The sequence below is a fragment of the Alosa sapidissima genome, chromosome 5, assembly GCF_018492685.1.
Source record: "Alosa sapidissima isolate fAloSap1 chromosome 5, fAloSap1.pri, whole genome shotgun sequence".
In the NCBI taxonomy this organism is placed as follows: Eukaryota; Metazoa; Chordata; class Actinopteri; order Clupeiformes; family Clupeidae; genus Alosa; species Alosa sapidissima.
The window spans coordinates 8349838-8368938 of NC_055961.1; the positions used below are offsets into that span (position 1 = coordinate 8349838).

At 38.2% G+C, this 19101-nt stretch overlaps 2 protein-coding genes across 3 annotated transcripts; both read right to left on the reverse strand.

Moving 5' to 3' along the window:
• Positions 1 to 3296: 3296 nt before the first annotated feature.
• Positions 3297 to 5290, reverse strand: foxi3a (forkhead box I3a). Its single transcript, XM_042094041.1, has 2 exons — positions 4581 to 5290; positions 3297 to 4412 (listed from the first exon to the last, which is right to left on the reverse strand). Exons 1-2 carry the CDS (start codon positions 5167 to 5169, stop codon positions 3859 to 3861), a joined length of 1143 nt encoding a protein of 380 aa, XP_041949975.1. The 5' UTR covers positions 5170 to 5290; the 3' UTR covers positions 3297 to 3858.
• Positions 5291 to 6434: 1144 nt separating this feature from the next.
• Positions 6435 to 16982, reverse strand: lcp2a (lymphocyte cytosolic protein 2a). 2 transcript variants are annotated; one of them, XM_042094034.1, is made up of 19 exons: positions 16416 to 16981; positions 14057 to 14119; positions 13770 to 13816; positions 13466 to 13531; positions 13348 to 13373; positions 12717 to 12754; positions 11649 to 11838; positions 11434 to 11522; positions 11244 to 11301; positions 11063 to 11124; positions 10615 to 10634; positions 9384 to 9482; positions 9160 to 9181; positions 8653 to 8747; positions 8478 to 8515; positions 8329 to 8378; positions 7993 to 8067; positions 7711 to 7866; positions 6435 to 7227 (listed from the first exon to the last, which is right to left on the reverse strand). In XM_042094034.1, exons 1-19 carry the CDS (start codon positions 16494 to 16496, stop codon positions 7102 to 7104), a joined length of 1401 nt encoding a protein of 466 aa, XP_041949968.1. In that variant the 5' UTR covers positions 16497 to 16981; the 3' UTR covers positions 6435 to 7101. The 2 variants fall into 2 exon arrangements, with proteins under 2 accessions (XP_041949968.1, XP_041949969.1); XM_042094035.1 differs by lacking the exon at positions 9384 to 9482 and having other exon boundaries at positions 16416 to 16982.
• Positions 16983 to 19101: the final 2119 nt, after the last annotated feature.

Sequence of the window (19101 nt, forward strand, 5' to 3'; positions counted from 1 at the left end):
TTTGGCGAACTAAATAAAGACACCTTATGCATCAGTCGAGACTCTTTTTGGATCCAAGGGCTGCTACAGACAGTAATGAGGAATGCTCTTGCATTTACACATGACAACAGTGGGCTGATAATCACCTTAATCATGGATTTGCAGATAACACTGACATGTGCCTCTCACACAATCACCTCAATGACCTCGCCCTGCCATTGTACCAACACACGCGCACACACACACACACACACACACACACACACACCCCCTGAGGTGCCCTCGTCTCTTCTTCTTTGTGATGTTTGTCATTGGGGCAGTCAGATGTGTGATCATGATGGACCACGTCAACGACAGAATAAGTGTGCCTGGTGTTTACTGACACATGTCACTTCAATGGGGCTGTATTGTTTGTAAACATGGGCCCTTGATTGGAAGCACAGATATGGACGTGTCGATTAAGGATGCCCTAAAGCTTGATTGAGCACAGGTGTGGAACAAACTGTTGAATCTCTGCAAGGGATGACATCAGATCTCTGTTTGTTCGGTCCATGTGTCTTAGAGTGTGTCTGTGTCAGAGCTGAAGAACAGAACAGAAAGATCTCCATAATTACCCTAGTTGGCCTACTGTAGTTACCAGGAAATATTTTACAAGTAAATATTTTACAAGTATTTACATCTACTAAAAGTTCAGAAAGAACTTAACCAGTTTTGTAATTTTTAGCAGATTTCTGTCTATTATTAAAACTTTAAGAAGATGGAAATGTCTTGGAACAACTGTTGTACCTGTTCTGTGTTCAGTTAAGCCTTTTGTGTTTGGTATGGTGGGAACATCTAATGGGTTGGATTACAAATGTCAAGTCATAATCAAATCTGGGGCCAATGCAAATTTTGTCTGGATAAAAAGTGTGGAATATAACTGTGCAAATATTGCACTGGGAATGACTCACTACTGGAATCATCTTGCGTATTGGGTCATGTTGTACATTTGCATGTGTCGCTCTGCTGGAATGTAGACAGATATGGGAAAACCTGTCTTATTAACAGTAATTGCATAAATTACTTGCTTTTGGTTCAACTCTTGAGATCCAACCAAAACAGTGTTTGGGTGGACTATTATTTACACATACTGTAGGCTACATAATCTTAAGTAAAAATCTCTATCATAAATGATAAATTATTCACTCATGGCTGATTACATTGAAAGCAGCTTGAGTAACAGCAGCTTTAATTTGCATTTCTTCTGCCAAGGAGACGCACACCTTACAACCACATTCCTGTCTGTCTTATAAGACACTTATTTTCATCAGCACTCATTTGCCTGAGTAATTTATGGATTGCTTAGACTCTATTGGCTCACATAGTGCAATAATTAATATAATTAACTTGTCTTCGCTTATACTATCTAGATGTATTGAATGACATGTCTATATTTGGTCCATATGTGTATTTCAATTATTTGACCATTGTCTTATCAAATCAATAGTAATACTTTTTTCTCTAAATAAATGTTGATCTTATTTTTTATTTTAAATATTGTCTTATTTGTATTTACAATCAGTTAATAACAGTGAAATAAGCAATTCTCTCCTTTGTGTGTTTGTGAATATTTTCTTTAAATGAACTGCTGCTTTAGTGCAGTCTAAGTAATAAAACAATAAAACAACAAATGCATAAGCAGGAAGTTGCCTAATTAGTTCTGAATTTGTCACTTAGATTTTGAATGTATTTCTATACATGTCCTCTGCCCTATGCTATTACAGCATTTATGCTACATTGATCAGTTATTTTTAACTATTCTTTGCTCCACTGTGTCTGTTCCTCAAATATGACTTGCACTATCAGTATCCCATTTTCATATTTCTCAGCTTTACCGCTTGGAATTATGGAAATACCCAACGATTGAAAAACTGTATCCCATGGAAAAGGCTGACTTGCTATCTGTCCTCTGACAGTTATGTTGGAGGCTAATTTGAAAAGGGTAATTTGGTTTGAGGAAGGTGACAGAACTCGCTGAGGCCTGCAGGACAAAGTGGTTGCTCAGCCTCTTATTCACTGTGTCAGTGTGGCGATCTCAGAGAAAGATCTAAGATCTGAACACTTCCCCCTTTTCACTTTACGGCCTGGCGGCTTCTCTCTGCCTCTGCTCAGAGATCCATCTTCTCCACAGTTAGATATGGGAATAATCTTACATCTTTGTTCTCTCAGCTCCCAGTACTGCCAAGTCAGAGGGAAGCAGGAGACACTTTCATTCCCACGCTATTAAGCATCTGGCTAGAGAATGTTGACCTCAGCATTTCAGAATCTACCTTAGTGATATCTGTATGTGAGACTCGTTTTTCAGCATTGGCATCAGACTATGCGGCTCTGCTGTATGGAGGTGAACATAATGGAAGTTCATTAGAAAACAATGCAGATCTCAAGACTTTAATATATGCACATTGATATTCCTTATTTCAGCATTCATGAAGTATTAATAAATACCATGAAATAATGAAATGTTGAGGCTGTTTCTACCTCTATGAAGTTTATGGTCCTTTACAATCTGTGGTACTGTATGTCAACCAAAATAAATATGTGTATTGATCCTGTTACACCTAAATTAATTTACTGTATAAACAGTATGGCAACTAAGGAGCCAGTGAGGATTACATTCCACCATTATTGCATTGTTTAGGACAGATAGTGACTCATTTGAATTCTAATTAGGGGAATCACTCCTGTAAGGCAGACATGTGGCAGGTGAATTGCATACCATGTCCAAAGGATTTGCTTCAAGAGGCCATCTAGTATGCACACACCACACCCAACCACACCTGAAGACTGACACTCCCTAATCAATGTTTGGAATATCTTTGATTAATTTGTTAACCTAAAACCTTAATGGACAGAGTTAATGACATGTGAACACAGAATTGAAACAAATGTGAACAAAATAGTGTTTTGTTGGTGGCACTGCAATGAACCGCATAAGATCTTGAGGAACAAGTCAGTTCAATTTTGATTTTCCGATTGTCAAACCAGTCCTTTTTCTTTGTGTGTTTTCTCTCTCTCCCGACCTCTAGTTTAACGGTTCCTCTGCTTGTCTTTTGCAAGCCATCTTGGTTAGTGCGGATCAGTGACAGTATTGATGAAAGATAGCAGAAATTTGAATTCACAAACCCTCAGTGGTTTCAATTCTATGTGATGTGTATGATATTGGATACATTATCTTTGGTATCCTTAGGTCTGCATATGTGTGTTTCAGTGTGTTGTTTTTTGTCATTTGGGCCACTTTGCCATTTCAACTTGAACTCACATCAAACTGTGAAACATGATTGGATGTCTTAACACGCTTTTATTATACAATGTTGATGACAAGTTGTTGAAATACAGTCAGCTCTATATAAATACAGTGCATAGATATAGGCTCATAGATATATATTACAAAGAAAATACAAAACACAAACACAAAATCTATTAACTACTGCACTGACTGACAAACAACATTATAGAATATAATTTAGCACAGTTTTTATTTTTCTCATAATGCATGTAATTGTTCATCATAATATTTAACTACACCAGCACTGGCAGTTTTTGGTGGTAATCTCAGATGTGCTCATCAAACAAACAGTAAACGGGCAGTCTTTTTTTTTTGGCTGGAATTACATCATGTCAGCAGCCAACGCTAAGACCAGATAGAGTAAGCATTTGCACAGCAGTTGAGTGGAGAGAAGGGGGGGGTTGCTTGCCTGCTGAGTCAGGTAGCCACTATCAGTCTGCTCATGAGCTGCACTTTTCACGTGTCCTGCAGGCTAACGCCCTGAGGGCCTTGTCCCGTGACATGTCTGCCTGTGTTTCGAGTTTGTCCGTAAAACTTTTCAGCGCATGCCTGTCTCAGACCTCTGTCCCTTCCCGTGGGTACACCAGTCCGGTCGGCTCCAGGCCTGGATAGGAGTTGCTGCCAAAATGGTTGAGCAGGGAGTCGGTGTAGACGCCTGAGAAGTGTGACGGCGATGAGGAGAGTGCAGTAGGCGGAGGGATCTGGGCCTCCCACTGCGGAACCGTGGCATTGGGGGAGTACGGGCCGAAGCCCTCGCTCGACAAGGCCCTCTGAGAGCCTTCGAGAGGCAAACCCAAGGGCAAGGGGCGGAGCACTGTGTCCCCGACTAGCGTACCTGCACTCGATGACACCTCCGTCATCTGGGTCAGGAAGCTCTTCAGGCAGGGGGAGGGGCCCACCGAGTCCTGCGTGGAGCCCCCATCGGAGGGGCTGTGCGCCTCAGCCAGGTGGCCTTTGGGGCTGGACTCAGCAGAGGTCGGACCGGCAGGGCTGCAATTCTCCCCTTCGCTCATCAGGGAGTCCGATTTTCTCTTCCTCTTCCTCCTGAAGTTGCCATTGTCAAACATCTTTTCACAGTTTGGATCTAAGGTCCAGTAGTTACCTTTGCCTATAGAGAAAAGTTAAAAACAGGACACATATTAGGTCAACCATTTAACGGCTTGGACAAGTAGGATAATATAGAAATACAACATAAAATGCAGAATATGTGAATAAATTTAATTGGTGAAACTATAGTATAATGTATGAATTAGAGAATAAAATCTTGATTAATTACCAGGGTCATCATCATCGCGGGGCACCTTCTTAAAGCAGTCGTTGAGTGATAGGTTGTGTCGTATAGAGTTCTGCCAACCAGCTTTGCTCTTATTGTAGAAGGGGAAGTTGTCAGCCACATACTGGTATATTTGGCTGAGAGTCAGCCGGCGGTTTGGGGCCCCATGTATGGCCATGGCAATGAGGGCAGAGTAGGAGTATGGTGGCCTAACAAGCTTCATGAGATCCTCCTGAGAGGGCAAAGAAAACCAGCTCAGGTCTCCTCCAGTGGCACCTGTGCCCAGGTATGGCCTTGGCATGCCATAGTGCTGGCCTGCAAATGGATCGCCCGCTGTCCTTGGGGCCCCACCTAGGTAAGGCATGCCGTTCATCCCTGAGCTGTTGAACCACAGGTAGGGGTTCGGGGTTGAGCTGGCATAGTCTCCAAGGTCGTAGGTGGGTGGTAAGGTCTGCTGCGGGCTTGAAAGAGGTGGCGGACTGTAGAAGCTGTCATTGTACAGGCTGAACTCCTGCGGCTCCTGAGTACCCATGCTCTGGAACTGGGCTCCTACCTGAGTCGGAGAGAGTCCCTGTTGCACATACGATGTCATTCTTACAAAACAAGTCCCGAGTTCGCAAAAGATGCTTTTGTCTGTCACCTCTGGTTAAGTTGGTTGTGCTGACTCTGTGTCTAGCTGTGGAGGGTCTGTCTGTTGCATCCTAAACTGCCACCTGTTGTACCTGAGTAATTTATACAACTTTAGCGACGCCTCTGTCCACTCTGATTGGTTGTCTGTGAGTAGTGTCACACCTCATTTGTTACCTCTGAGTAAGTAGGGTGTGGAGAGAATCATACCAAACTACTAGGGAATATTCCACTTTTACAATATTTATTTTGTGTATATTTATGATGGATTGTATTTAATAACTATGTTTGTCCTATAATACAAACACAAAATTGAAGATTGAGTCCTCTGAATATACACTGTAATAATAGTTTTCTCAACTGGACCATAGTTTTCTCAACTACAAAACTATGTTTACAAGTTCAATTTTAAAATACAATACAATATCTCATGGCAAGTCTTTTGAAAGGACAGGCTAATTTGTTTACCTGTCGGAATCATTCACATGAAAGAAATTAGATAGTTGTTCTTATCTTTAGTATCCTCTCCGCCCACAAACTAAAAGACACCATTCTTAAAAAGGCCTGTGCTGCCCTGTCTTTTATCAGCACAATTTACATCATTTGCATATACATGCCCTGGAGCTCAGCTAATTCACACATGTGCCACAGTCCAACTGAAAGTGGTCCACTTGTCACAGCAACTCAGCAGGCCCCCAAGATTTCATGGAGAGATCTTGATTCACTCACCATTTCTGCCCACATTTCCAACACCTTGATATACATTCAAACACTCATGAAATTCAGTAATGCAACTGATTAAACAATTGGTAAGAACAATTAGTGAGATTTTTTTATGTTAAAATTTCCTATATTTGTAGCTATCTTGAGCTTTTTAAATTTACAATTCAAGCAAGGGTAATACAACTTTCACCAACTGCACTCCAGTAGTGTCGATTTATGTGTGTCATGGAAGTCTTAAGAATAAACAGTATGATTTTGACATCTTGACATTTATCTTCCAAAGATTACCCCACAGACAGAATTTTACAGTCTTTAAGATTGTTCATGTTCTTGCATTTTCCCCCAACAGTCAATCCATAACTGATGTCTAAAATACCTTATATAACTGACTCTACAACTGAATTTGCACACAGTAAGGACCTGCTGAATAAGTAAAAATGGTCAGTTGTAGAAAGGTTGTAAATTTCTTCAACTCATCAAGAATGACAACCCAAATAACCCCTGTGATACTCTATTGCAACCATCATACTTTATTGTAGGTTTTTGTCAAATAAATTGGTAACCAGGCAAGTTAAAATATTCAACAGAATAAACACATGGCAACGTTGTGATTTTTTTCTATCAGTAGCCTATGCTACAAATACACAAACGTAATAAAGTCAAATTAAAATTAGCACAATACTCAGTCTTTGCTTCAGTAGAGGGGTATACAAGGCTACATCACTTCACACAAACTTTGAGAACAAAGAATTACATAAATCTCAACATCTTCTCAAAAAGGTTAACACTGATACATAACAGGTCTTTAAAAAACATAAATCCAAATGGTGCTTTGACTGAAACTGATGAATTTTCTGAAATGGTAATCCACCTATGGCATTAACCTGCATTAGCCATTAAGTGCTATGGTCATCTTGAGTGATTTGATTTCAGTGATGATGTCCATCGTCCACCATAAAATCCACAAGGGTCAAGCATAAGGGTATCGTGTGTCTGTAAAACCACTATTTCAGCATAATTAGAATGGAACTATACAATTGTCCAAGAATAGCCCATAAAGTATGACTTAACACGAATACCTGCTTTGGACTCTTGGAATACTGTATGGCTGATTATAAAAAGGCCTATTGTTCAGTGGTCATTATTCTTGAGTGCTCTTTTTGTCCAGGCAGAATCAGTATCCTGCAGGATGAAGTAGAGGGCACTGATTTTGTTGTCCTGAGCCACGGTTCTTTGCATCAATCAGAAGCAGTGGCATCTGACTGTAGTTCTCAATGATGTTCCTGACAGTTGAAAACCTCTGTCAAAAAGAAGGGAAACAGAGAATAAAACAAAGTAACAAACAAAGATTCTAGAACAGAGCTCTGTTCTAGAATCTTTGGTAACAAGTATGTAACTGTCAATGCCATTTTGGTATTACTATTGAATTGGTCCAATCTGTAGCTTGGGCCATCAAAACTATATGGCCAATACTGAAGGAGTGGTGACAGGTACAGCTTTTCCCTATCATCCCTGAATAGTGTGTTTATTTGTTTCAGACATTTTACTGTAATACATGTACTTATTTATATGACTGATTAATGGAAATAAATTCATTCAATCTGAAACAAAAACAAAACAATGGACATAAAATGAATGAAAAACAGGTTTCTCACTATATCATATCAGGTAAGCCTATAAATATTTCTAAATCCAGCCATGTTTTACACAATGCACTCAAATCAACTGAAAATATTATCAAATAATCAAATGGTCAAAATAACATAACATTCAAATGAAGCACCTCTGTAGCTTTCAGGCCTGTTCCCAGCAGGAAAGCCTGTTGCTGAGCATCATAGCGAATCTGTATGTTGTAGACTTTGTTCTGGTAGAGCACCATGAGGGTGTACGGCTGGGCTGCTGTACCCTTGGAGCTGTCCCTCACAAGAAAGGCACCATCCTAAAAATGTAAATGTTTCACATCTTTGTAGTAAAAAAGTAACTTATTGTCTTTTTTAAAAGTCTGTTTGATGTAAATAATGTTGTCACTGTTTGTAATTAACTTCCTGTTTGCAAGATATCTTACCATGTTTATCTCCCACAATTTATTCTCTGCTTGGCCACGAGTCACCTGACCAAGATACCATGCTGGGTCCATATCCTACAAAATAAAAACAACAGGGAAATGCATAGCATTAGTATTTACTTTAACCAACCTTCATACTTCAAGACGTTTTAAGCTGGACTCAGCCAGTAAAACATGACTCAGGTACTGATTAAATCTGTGGACAAATGGGGCAACACCGCCACCTGGTGGGTCAAAATAGTCTCACTTTCATTATGACCCCCTCACAAACTTTATCTCTCATTGTTTTAAAATAATAATCTGAAATTCCTTACTCAGAATATATCAAAAGGTTACCTGGCCTGAATCGTGAGGTCTCATTGGGATGCCTATCCTTGAATGTTTGCCTTTGTTGAGTGAAAAATACAACAAAGAAAGTTACCAGAAAACAGTTGTGGGGGGAAATATTTGTATTTACCTTCTACAGAATGGTAATACACTCATACCTTGGGAAGGTAGAGAGTTGCTCCCACCAGAAGATGGCCTAGGAAGAACAGCGCACAATATTAGGATATGCTTTACTAGAGATGCATAGCATTTTCATTTGTCTGATGGCCTTTTGATGAGTGCAATTTCATCTTGGAGAACAAAGCAGTTGGCCAAAGCAGTCGAACAAAGTACCTGTCACCAGGAGGTCCGGGTGGCGAAGGACGAGGAGAGGGGTTCCTAGGCAGAGGAAATGTATTGGCCCCGAATGGTCTGGGTGGCTCTGAAATCTGTAGTTTGAAGGTGGAAAAATATTAGGCCATTATATTGATACATTTCCATTATAGCAGCATTTTATGAGGGATCACAATAGTTTGCAAAATGTTGCACAGTACATAGTTTACACAGTACATAATTTGTGTGTTGCAATAGGAATACATATTGCATCACTTGTAACGCATTTGCTTGGAATTTCCTATTGTGCCAAATTAAGCTCTACTCAGGTATAATGTTCATGCACTGCTCAAATTTCCTTTGTTATATAAATTCCTACAGTATTGTCATTGTTTGGCTGCTCTGCTTATTGTTCTATCAACCAGTAGCAGTGGTATATTTATAACCTTTTGAGTGTTATTGCTTAAGAATAGCTCTGAATGGTATAATGGTTATTTAAAGAAGGTTTAAGTTTATTTATGTACTTACCTCTGCACCTCCTCCAACTCGACTGTAAAGCGAGAGGAAATAGAGCAAGTAAGGGCAAACGTGTTGCATGTGCCTCCAACTACTGACACATATTGTTTCTTCAGTAAATTAATGTTCTTGACAAAATTACTATATTCTTGTTTAGTAGCCTATGTGAGAAAATATGCTCTGCATGTAACCTGTCATTGGAAAGTAAGCAACTAGAAAAAGGTGGAGGGCCAAACCTTAATGGGAAGCTTTTAGTCGCAGATGAACTACTCCTCTGGACACCTAATCCTGGGAGTGGAGGTTTGCTAAATGCATCCTTATCAGGAACAGGAGCCCTGGAGTAGAGATATTGTAATGCTGCAGTGTTGTATGCTGCTATAGGGAAATTTGCCATATGGGGCCACAGCTGCAATAAGATAGATGTGACTACTTGTGTGCACAACTACAAGCTATGAGACGCAGTGGGTGCATTACGTGTGTACATGTTGTGTTACAGAAGTGCTGCGGTCTGATTACACGTGTGATGTGTCCACAAAGGGAACGTTGCTGCTGCAGCGCTGCTACTGCCAGCCCCTATACCTTCCTACACTGAGCTTGAGTCGCTGCACCAATTTATTCATGTAAGAAAAAAATAGCCGCCCATATAGATGACTTGAGGCTGCAGCGCAGTTCGGACTGCGCGTGAGACGTGTGTCTATGCATACAGGCAGGCCCCATAACCAGCTCTGAGATCTAGACTTCAGTAAAAAGAGCTAAAAATAAAAAAATAAGCTAAATATTCACCTGAATAAGGAAGTACATTCTTAATTCTGTTCGAATGCATTATCGATACCTGTCTGCTGTGTGTGTGTCAGTGTGAGCAAGAGCATCCACTAACAGAGGGTGCACGAAAAGCATGAGACAGTGCGCGAGAGAGAATGTCAGAGAGCAGAATTTATGACCCAGTAGAATTGTTCAGAATTTGTGTTTTTCAGATTGCCAGTTAAAACACCATTAATAACTTGTTTCTTGCAAATGGCAAGGCCTCCATACTGCATGTGGGCCTAATATGTAACTGACGACCAACCCTTCTGCTCTAACCTTCTGCTCTAATCTGCTCAACCCTTCTGCTCCCAGGGCAAAGAATTATCTTTTTAGCACAAAAAAGGATTAAGTTAGACTTATTATCCTCATTAAGTCCCTTAGAAGGTTGACAGTTTCATGCCTGGTAAACAAAGTTCCTGAATTTGGAAAAGATCATTCAGTCAGAATGATTCCTCTAATGCTGTATAATCGAATGTCAAAGTTTGTCAAAGTGTCAAAGGGCTAGCTTTGTGTTTATTTCTGTTAAGCCATAAACTATATTGTAATCTAAAACAAATTAATTATTAACACATTTTGAAATGAATGCCATTTCACAAGCAAGAACGAACATAAATACAATTCACAAGATCTAATGTGGAAATGTGTGTATTTGTTTAAACTCACCTCCTCCCTGGTGGAGCCACCTACGGAAACCACATGTAGCACCATTAGTCTTTATTAAATAAAAAAGCATTAGGAGGTACAATAAGCCTACTGAATATGTTACAACTACTGTAACTTTAGGCAGTTACATCTATCAATTCATTGTTCTGAATCTTCCAAAGGCTAGTGAGAACAATGCAGCTATAAATCTTTACACACATAGGTACCCTTCAGCTGGAGAAGTGTGTCCATGTTACAGGTGTTCTGAGTGGCTGGAGTGTGCCCTACACCCTACAAAGCATCTGTGCCTCAGTGAAACTCCACAGCTATTACACATACCCTTGTAATCATACAGTCACAAAGGATTTCTGGTTTATCACAGGACAAAAGGATCTGAGTAAGGATGAACATTATCAGGGTTGTGTGGATTATACTGAAAATAACAAGAATATAGATGTACCATACTTACCCGCTCCAAAGTCGAAGGCTTTTTACTGCGATCCACACGAGGAGCAGCTGGACCAGGGGGCACTAGAATTTTATAAAGTATTTAAAAAACAGGTCACATGTATAGGCCTACATACATAATTCAAATACACGCACACACACATATGATAAACTTGTAACTGCATAAACACTGTGGCACTTACTCTTGTTTTGGGGTCTAGAAATAGGTCTCTGGGGGGACTGGTCTGCCTTTGGACGTACCTTTCAAAGTGTGAAATAGAGGTGGCTGGTATGCATGACAGTTCTTGTGGCTTTTGAAAAGACTAGCATTGAATTTGTTAAGACAAAAGAGGCAATTATGTTGGATTACAATGTAGATCTTTTTTGCCTTACGTTTGGACGAGGAAAAGGCAGAGCAGGACTGGGTCCAGGACGCTCTGGAGGCGCGGGAGGGCGTCCTGTATTCCGGGTATGATTACCGTCTGGACGGATATCACAATAATGCACATATACATTTCAAAATATTTTAACTTTATCTATATGATAAACTTGCTTTGGGCATAAACTATTAAATAAACACAATTATAATAAGAGAATATGGTTTGCACCAATATAGTCGCTCTCTGGAATGGGCTTGGCAGCACATATTGGATGTATTGTTTCATTCTTTTCTGATGGGGGTGGTTCATAGTCACTGTCAGCATGTTCTTGGTCCTCTGGTCCATCTGTGGGTGACTCATAGTCATCATCACCTTCTTCTTCTGAGTTTGGGGACTCATAGTCATCATCGCTATCCTCCTGAAGATTATAGTAATTTAAAATAAAGAAACATGCAGGACGTTGTAATTTTTAAAGATATGTTGTTGCAGGAAGATCATTTTTCATGTACAAATATGATTTGATCGTTATTAAGTAACACAGGCAATTCCGTCTTTGCTCTGGGTCAAATGCCCAGAGCATTAGTTAAGCTTGACAGCATTCTTTTGGCCTCTCCCTAGAGCATATTTTATGAATAAATCACACAGGAAGGGCAGCAACACGGGTGTGAAACATTAAGTTATTTTACTGAGACTTTAAATATTAAATGACCCCAGCAATTTTCATAAACTCACAATGTTTTATCACAAACACAGAATACTAATCACTCACTAAATCAGGTTATTATAATCTAAAATCTGTAATTACAAACCATCAACAGTGATAGCAGTGACCCTAGAAATAAACTTTGTTATTGAGTCAATAAAGTCAATAAAATAGAGACACGTCCTATCATCATTAGAATTGATACGCATCCAATAGTAACACCTCTAAAACTGAGAGTTCATTTATGATTATAAATTATCATAATTTTCTTCTTTGTGAATTGAATGTGAATAGTTTTTTTCTTATCCAGCACGATTGTGGATAACGTCTAATACTTATGGTATAACTTGAGGTGTGCTTGAGGTGTGCAGGCTTATATGACCATGTTTGATCTTTCACGGAGGATCTGCTCACTAGAATCACTAGAATCCTTTTCAATTGTTATGTCTTGTAAAGTATTATAAAGTCTTGGCACCACCTAAGGACAAAATTCTATGAAATCTGGCATCGACCCAAATTTGGGTCAAAGTTTGAACCTTTATATCATAAGATATAAAAAGCCACCATCAGCGGTAATTTGTAAAACCACTTACAAACTCATCTTCATCCCACCCTACAGGTTGCACAAATTCTAGAAAAGAAAATGAATGGTTAGCATAGCCGAAAGGAAATATAAACTATATAAGAATACAGAAATCTATTTTCAAATATTAGGCCTATATCAAAATATGTGCACTACTGTTCAAATTTTTGGAATCATACACTCTGGGACCAGGCCTAGAAATTTTTAGAATTTTTTTTTTGGCAACTTAATCCTCATTTGCATGCTATTGTTATCATCACTACTGAAGTGTGGCGGCACTTCCCGGACAAAGCAAATCTAATTCATCAGCAGCGTAGTTTCCAGTAGACTACGGTGCTCCAGGGACCCCAGGTCGGAACGAGATGGTGGGCCCGTTATTAAACTTAAACATTAAAGAGCTTGCTGAGGACCTACAGTAAGGCAACTTTTTCCACAAACTAGGGATTCTATTATTATTCACTGGTACAGTTGTGAACCACCACTTTCTTCTCTTCTTTTCATAATTAACTCAAATACCAAGACACAATACTACTGTATATCCAAAAAAATCTAAGACCTAAGAAATTGCTCAGTGGTTCCAAAGTTTTGAACAGTAATGTACATTATAGCTTGAAACTATTTGAAACGTGAAATGAGCATACCTTGCTCAAACTTTGTCGCTCCTGGTCTGTAAAATTCAGAATGAAATTTATTGGAAAAAAAATAATTACATGTGGTCTGAGTAAGGTTTACCATAACCACATAAGTACGGTTGCTTGCCTTTTTGGGAAGATTCCCCTCTTGGCCACATTCATGTTGATTTCACGGCTGATTTTAGAGATGAGTCTATAGAGGTTATGGAAAGATATGTTCGCAGTATTAAACTTACTGACTACTGACCTACACCAGGATCTTGACAGATGTGCTTGCGTCATCATGAAGCAGTTCCTGATTTCATTTAGAATTAATTTGGTATTTATTTCACTTTTCGTAACATTACTTGGTTTATTTCTTCTGATTCATGTTGCCTACATTAAGTTTGCAATTGTAACAAAAGCAATAGTTAGAATAATTATATACTTACGGTACAGACAGTTTTGGAAATTTCTGCAAGTCATTTTCTGACATGTTCTAGAAAACAGGGAGATACCAAGCATTACACTTAATGTATTTCTTAGTTCTGCACTTCCCAAATCTGTGATCAGTGAGTCATATTTTATAAAATGACTAACCCCGGCCCATACACAATTTGTTTTTTATACTTCCTGATTTCTTTAACCTCACATATTGAAACATATTTCACACAACTTAACCAACTTGCTTGCATTCTTAATGTGTCCATCAAAGACAACAGTCAAGTAATATACTTACCAAGAATCTCTGACCATTTATGTTGTTCTTCACGATAACTTTATCACAGCCTTGCAGATCTCGCTGTGAATGCCAACAAAAAAAAAATCCAGTTGAATAGCAGAGAACAAACTGCTGCACATGCAAAATATACAGGGAACATTTTTAATGCACCACTGAGCATGTAGTCATTCTCAATAGTATTAGAAAGATAGTGTTTAATATCTACACATCTTTATAATATCTAAAAAGAAACAATTAAAAAGAAGTGATTTTCATGGCTTCGAAACTCAAAGAAATGCATTGGTACCAGACTATGGTCCCATGGTTTTGTTTAGTTTTCTCTTTTTAATTAAATCAGAGTAATTTGTGTTTTGTATGATTTAAAATGTAGAAAGTCTATTATTGACTATTCTGCTCCAGCAAGAACTTTGAGTCTTGCCCACCCAAACAAAGTTTAGAAGTAACATACAAACATTCAATGACATAGGATTTCAATAGCCTACAACTTTGATCAAATTGTTAATTATCAATCACAAAAACCCTTCAATATGGAGAAACATCTGATTCCCTTTCTAATGTCAGTCAATTAAAGCCAACCAATCACAATGCCAGTTACACTTTCTATTGCTGTCGTCTGTAACCTATAATGAATGATAACTTGTTTTAGACTTTTGTAGGCCCTAATTAATGCCTACATGTAGCTCAGCCATTGAAACGTGCCATATCTTGATGCCCATACCAAAGTGGTTTATTAGAAACAGCTGATCTATGTCAGGATGGGGTAGCCTATAGCCTATAATCTAACAAAAGCTGATTTATTTCTGGAAAAAAGACAAGACTGTTGAAATGAATAGGCTATAATGTGTGTGTGTGTGATTTTTATACTACAATGAAAATAATACAATAATGTGTGTGTGTGATATTTTATACTACAATGAAAATAATACAATGAAAAATAACAAATAGGCCTAGAATACAACGAAAGTCCATAGATGATGTCCAAAAATGTCACTACAGTGATGCATGCCAAGCTTCATATTGCTGATAATAAGTCAATCAATAGCCTAGCTGTTCCCAAAGTGAAAAAGTACATGAAAAAAAAGACAAAATTTGACAAAATTTGACAAAAGTGGGTTATCGTTTTAAAATTTCCGATACAGATGACAAACCTTTTCAACAATAAAACAAGCAAATTGTGTCTATTTGCTCCCACCCACATTAACTCGGAAATGTTTCTCCCCCACAAGGGCTCCTTGGAGTCAAAAAGTTTGAGGAGAAACTCTGGCCTAGGCCAAACTCCCACTCCAAGTTCTACAAGCGCACTCTGGTACCTTTCAACCTTGAGTGTTGAAATTGTTGGTTGTTTATTCAGAGTGTTCACTATAATAACAGTGCAACAGGGTGATTTGAGGAAAGAGGACAGCTGCAGAATATTTTTTAGACCATAAGAGCAATGAAACAAACTTGGTTGGTGTTCTATCATCTAACTGTGGTCAAACTCTTCAATTAATAAAACACATGTCTAAACCCCCCATATCAACCTGCTGTTAATGTCAATTTTGATCCAATTGACCACAGTTTCATGTTTGCTATGTTGTCCACCCAATATTTCTACAAGCCCATCTCAGCTACAACCGGCCCTGATATTCTTCTTGCCTGATAGTGTTACAGTGCCCTTTGTTTCCAGTTATCTGTATGTATGTAATAACCTATTATTTCTCTGATTGGGATAGTGTGGAATTGAATTAAATTAAGTAAATGTTCTACACTGGTTCCATTGGATTTCAAAAGAGAAATGATATACTAAAATAGCCCTGCATCATCACATACCCTTCACCTTACCTAGAGTGCCATGGTTTTATTTCAGTTAGCCTAATAGCCGGTTTGATTTGCATAAAGAGATGATCTTATGGAAAGTACCCCGTGCCAATCGTGAGATATGGTGAAGGGTATGTGATGATGTGGGGCTATTTTAATTCCAAAGGCCAAGGGAACTTGCATAGTATCCTGGATCCATGGTCTTTAAAAATAAAGATCTGCCTGCCTCTGTGAGAATTTAACACAGGGGTATGTATACTTATGGCCCCTGTATTTTAAGGTTAAAATTTTCATCATTTTTTAAATTAAGATCAATTTCCAAAAGATGATTTTTTATTCCTCTTTTTAGTCAACTTTAGCATGTGTATGTACAGGGTATAAACGTATGAGCACAACTGTATCTGAATATTTCTAGGCTAAGGAAATCTGAAAATATGTGAATATGTCAATTTGATATAGGCTATATATATCACATAATGTCAATAGATCAAATAAAAATAAAAATGTTCATTCTCACTTCAGTTGTACCAGTTGAAATGTTTTGAAAAAATAGACTTACCCTCTTTGCAAAAAATCCAGCCAGAGTGGAAGAAGTCCAATTCATGACCTCAGATTTCAATGGAATACCTTCAGAACTCATGATTGCACCGTGTAGTACAAAACAATCAATCAACAATAAAATCAAGGCAAAAAAACCCAACAGAAGGCCAGCAAATGTTATAATCCACGAGTCATGTCCTTCCAGAGGTTCTCACTAAAACGGTTCTTCAGCTTTGCTGAAATTGCCTCTATTTAGAATATATTAGATACTGGTAATTTAGATCAACCCACCCTCACAAAAATAAAGTTGGAGGGTTACAGATAACAAATTGAGAAAAATGGCGGCATTGCACCATATGCGCATCTAAAGGTCAAACAGATATAGTGGGACGAAAAATCCTTTTTCTTTCAGTGCATCATCATATATCCATACGGTTGGTAAAAATCCTGAATGTTTCCAGTAAATATCTCAGATCCAGGCATATTTAGAATTGATTGCAGATTCAGCCTTACTTTATGCTTCACTCAAAAGTTAACAGAAGACTGAGAAAAGAAAGAATGAAGTTGACTTCCCCCTGTGTTTCCTGTTGATGACAGTCGTGGCTAATAGGGGAAGTACAACCCTTTTTGTAGAGTATAATCAACTTGTACTCTGTAGGAATATTTTTAGTTTTACTTTATTAAAACTCAAAATGCAAGATAGTGTGAACAATTCAACTTCTATTGCATATCAGAAGATCAATTTTTAAGATCAATGTTGTTATTCGTAAGAACAACCATGCATACACATGTTAAATGTGTTATAATTGATTATTGAAGGTAATGCATAATGTATTTGCAGGAGGCCATGATCTTAACACTGCATCAAAAGTTATAGAAAGTTAAATATTGGCCTCTAAAAACCTCTAACACAACTGCTGTTGTACCTTTCTTCACTGTGAAACTTCTACAGTACAAATACTGTAGGCCTAGGAGACAATGTACTATAATAAGACAATTTCAAAAGCTAAGAGGAATCTGACTTGTTATTGACCAAACCAGTTGTGGTTCATGGTTAGTCAAGTTCAGCTGGACAGTGGAGAATAGAATGTATTACACATACTGTGCAATGATTTTTGAGATACCAAAAATAGTTTTTTGGTTTAAAATCCTCAGACCACATAGGTAACAGACTTGATTTATACTATATTTTGAATAATCTCGAAGAGTCATTGAAAAATAATATGATTTTGCAATTAATATGAACTTGCAACACATAAAGTCACTCAACAATTAATAACATGTAAGAGAAGGCAGCACCGCTGAAAGCATTAATAGTCACTTTCATGTGTTATACTAAATGAAAAGTTAATATCATATGGACGTTTAATCTAAGTCCATATGACTGCACAGATCTAAAAGTTAACAAAGCTCTCAGGAATGCTCATTATACTAAAAGTATATATACTATACATTATAATATCCTACACTGAGACATACAATCAGTGCTATTTATAGGTGCAAGTTTGCACTTCAGGCAAAATAATGACACAGAAGTATATATGCATATGCAATGTATATGACCACAGATTAAAAAAGAGAGAGAGATTGTCTTATTTTTCCATTTCCAAATTTAGTTTGTTACACCAATTCCCTCAGTAGCAAATGATGACCTTCTTGAGAATTGCTAAATAGTTTCTGTTCACAGCAGGAAGTGGAAAGGTTTAAAATGTAGGTCAAATTTAAAACGTTTCCAGTATTCAGTTACTAATATAGAGTTTGTCTTTGCACTAAACCAAAAAATTGTTTGATAGTGTTTGGGAAACTGTCTTCTAGGTATCTTATTGGTTGTCCAACACATAAAATTGCTAAATGCATGCATGCTTGCAAGTTCATGCAACTTGTGGCATTAGGCTGTGACTCGTTACAGCGACGTTGTTTCCACTTCCTGAAGAATGATGTGGTGCAGTGTAGGAGCGGGGATTCATACTGTAGGCCTACCTTTACCGATCAAAAAAGTGCATTTAGACAGAGTGGGTGATTGATTGCGTAATGCTTGAAACTGGTTTCCAAGTCAATTTATCATATTTTGTTTTGTAAATTCTTATACTTGCATCACCCAACTGTGCTTGCTATCTGGGTTGCTTCATACCAAGAAATGTCTTACATACCTGCCTGACATCTGATAATAATCTTTATTTATATAGCACTTTTAAAAAAAAAGTTACAAAGAGATGTACAAAAGCAGAAAAAAAGCTACTTCACTAACAGTACAGATCAGACATGACATGACAGACTGAGAGAATTGCAGAAAAAACAGTATTAGTTTTGAACTAATAGTTTGCCAGCTAGTAAGGCATTATGACATGTTGTTTTAACATTTATTCAACTCACTGCAGCTAACTACCTCTTCATTACATACCACTTTCAGACAGACAGCCTGTAAACAAATGCATAATTTGTGTACCACCTGACTCATATAGGCTACCTGCCAACATTTGCATGTATGTGACTCATACATCTGGCTTTGAGGCCCCCTGGCAGTCAGGGAATTAGCACCACTGGCCCAGTGGGGACCACTTAATCCAGCCTTAAGCACTTAAGTTTAAGCAATATGCCACTACCACCAGTCATCGTACAATCAATCAAATGCATGCGTGTCCACTATACATGGACATTTGCAATGCACCAACGTTGCATATCTTAAAAAAATAAATAAAATGCTT

Coding starts and splice junctions, on each gene's coding strand:
- foxi3a (XM_042094041.1), bottom strand. CDS start 5,169: ATGACATCGTATGTGCAACAGGGACTCTCTCCGACTCAGGTAGGAGCC. Junction 4,413..4,580: donor CCGCGATGATGATGACCCTG/GTAATTAATCAA, acceptor TTTTCTCTATAG/GCAAAGGTAACTACTGGACC.
- lcp2a (XM_042094034.1), bottom strand. CDS start 16,496: ATGAGTTCTGAAGGTATTCCATTGAAATCTGAGGTCATGAATTGGACT. Junction 13,532..13,769: donor TTTCCAAAACTGTCTGTACC/GTAAGTATATAA, acceptor TAACCTCTATAG/ACTCATCTCTAAAATCAGCC. Junction 11,125..11,243: donor TTCTAGACCCCAAAACAAGA/GTAAGTGCCACA, acceptor ATAAAATTCTAG/TGCCCCCTGGTCCAGCTGCT.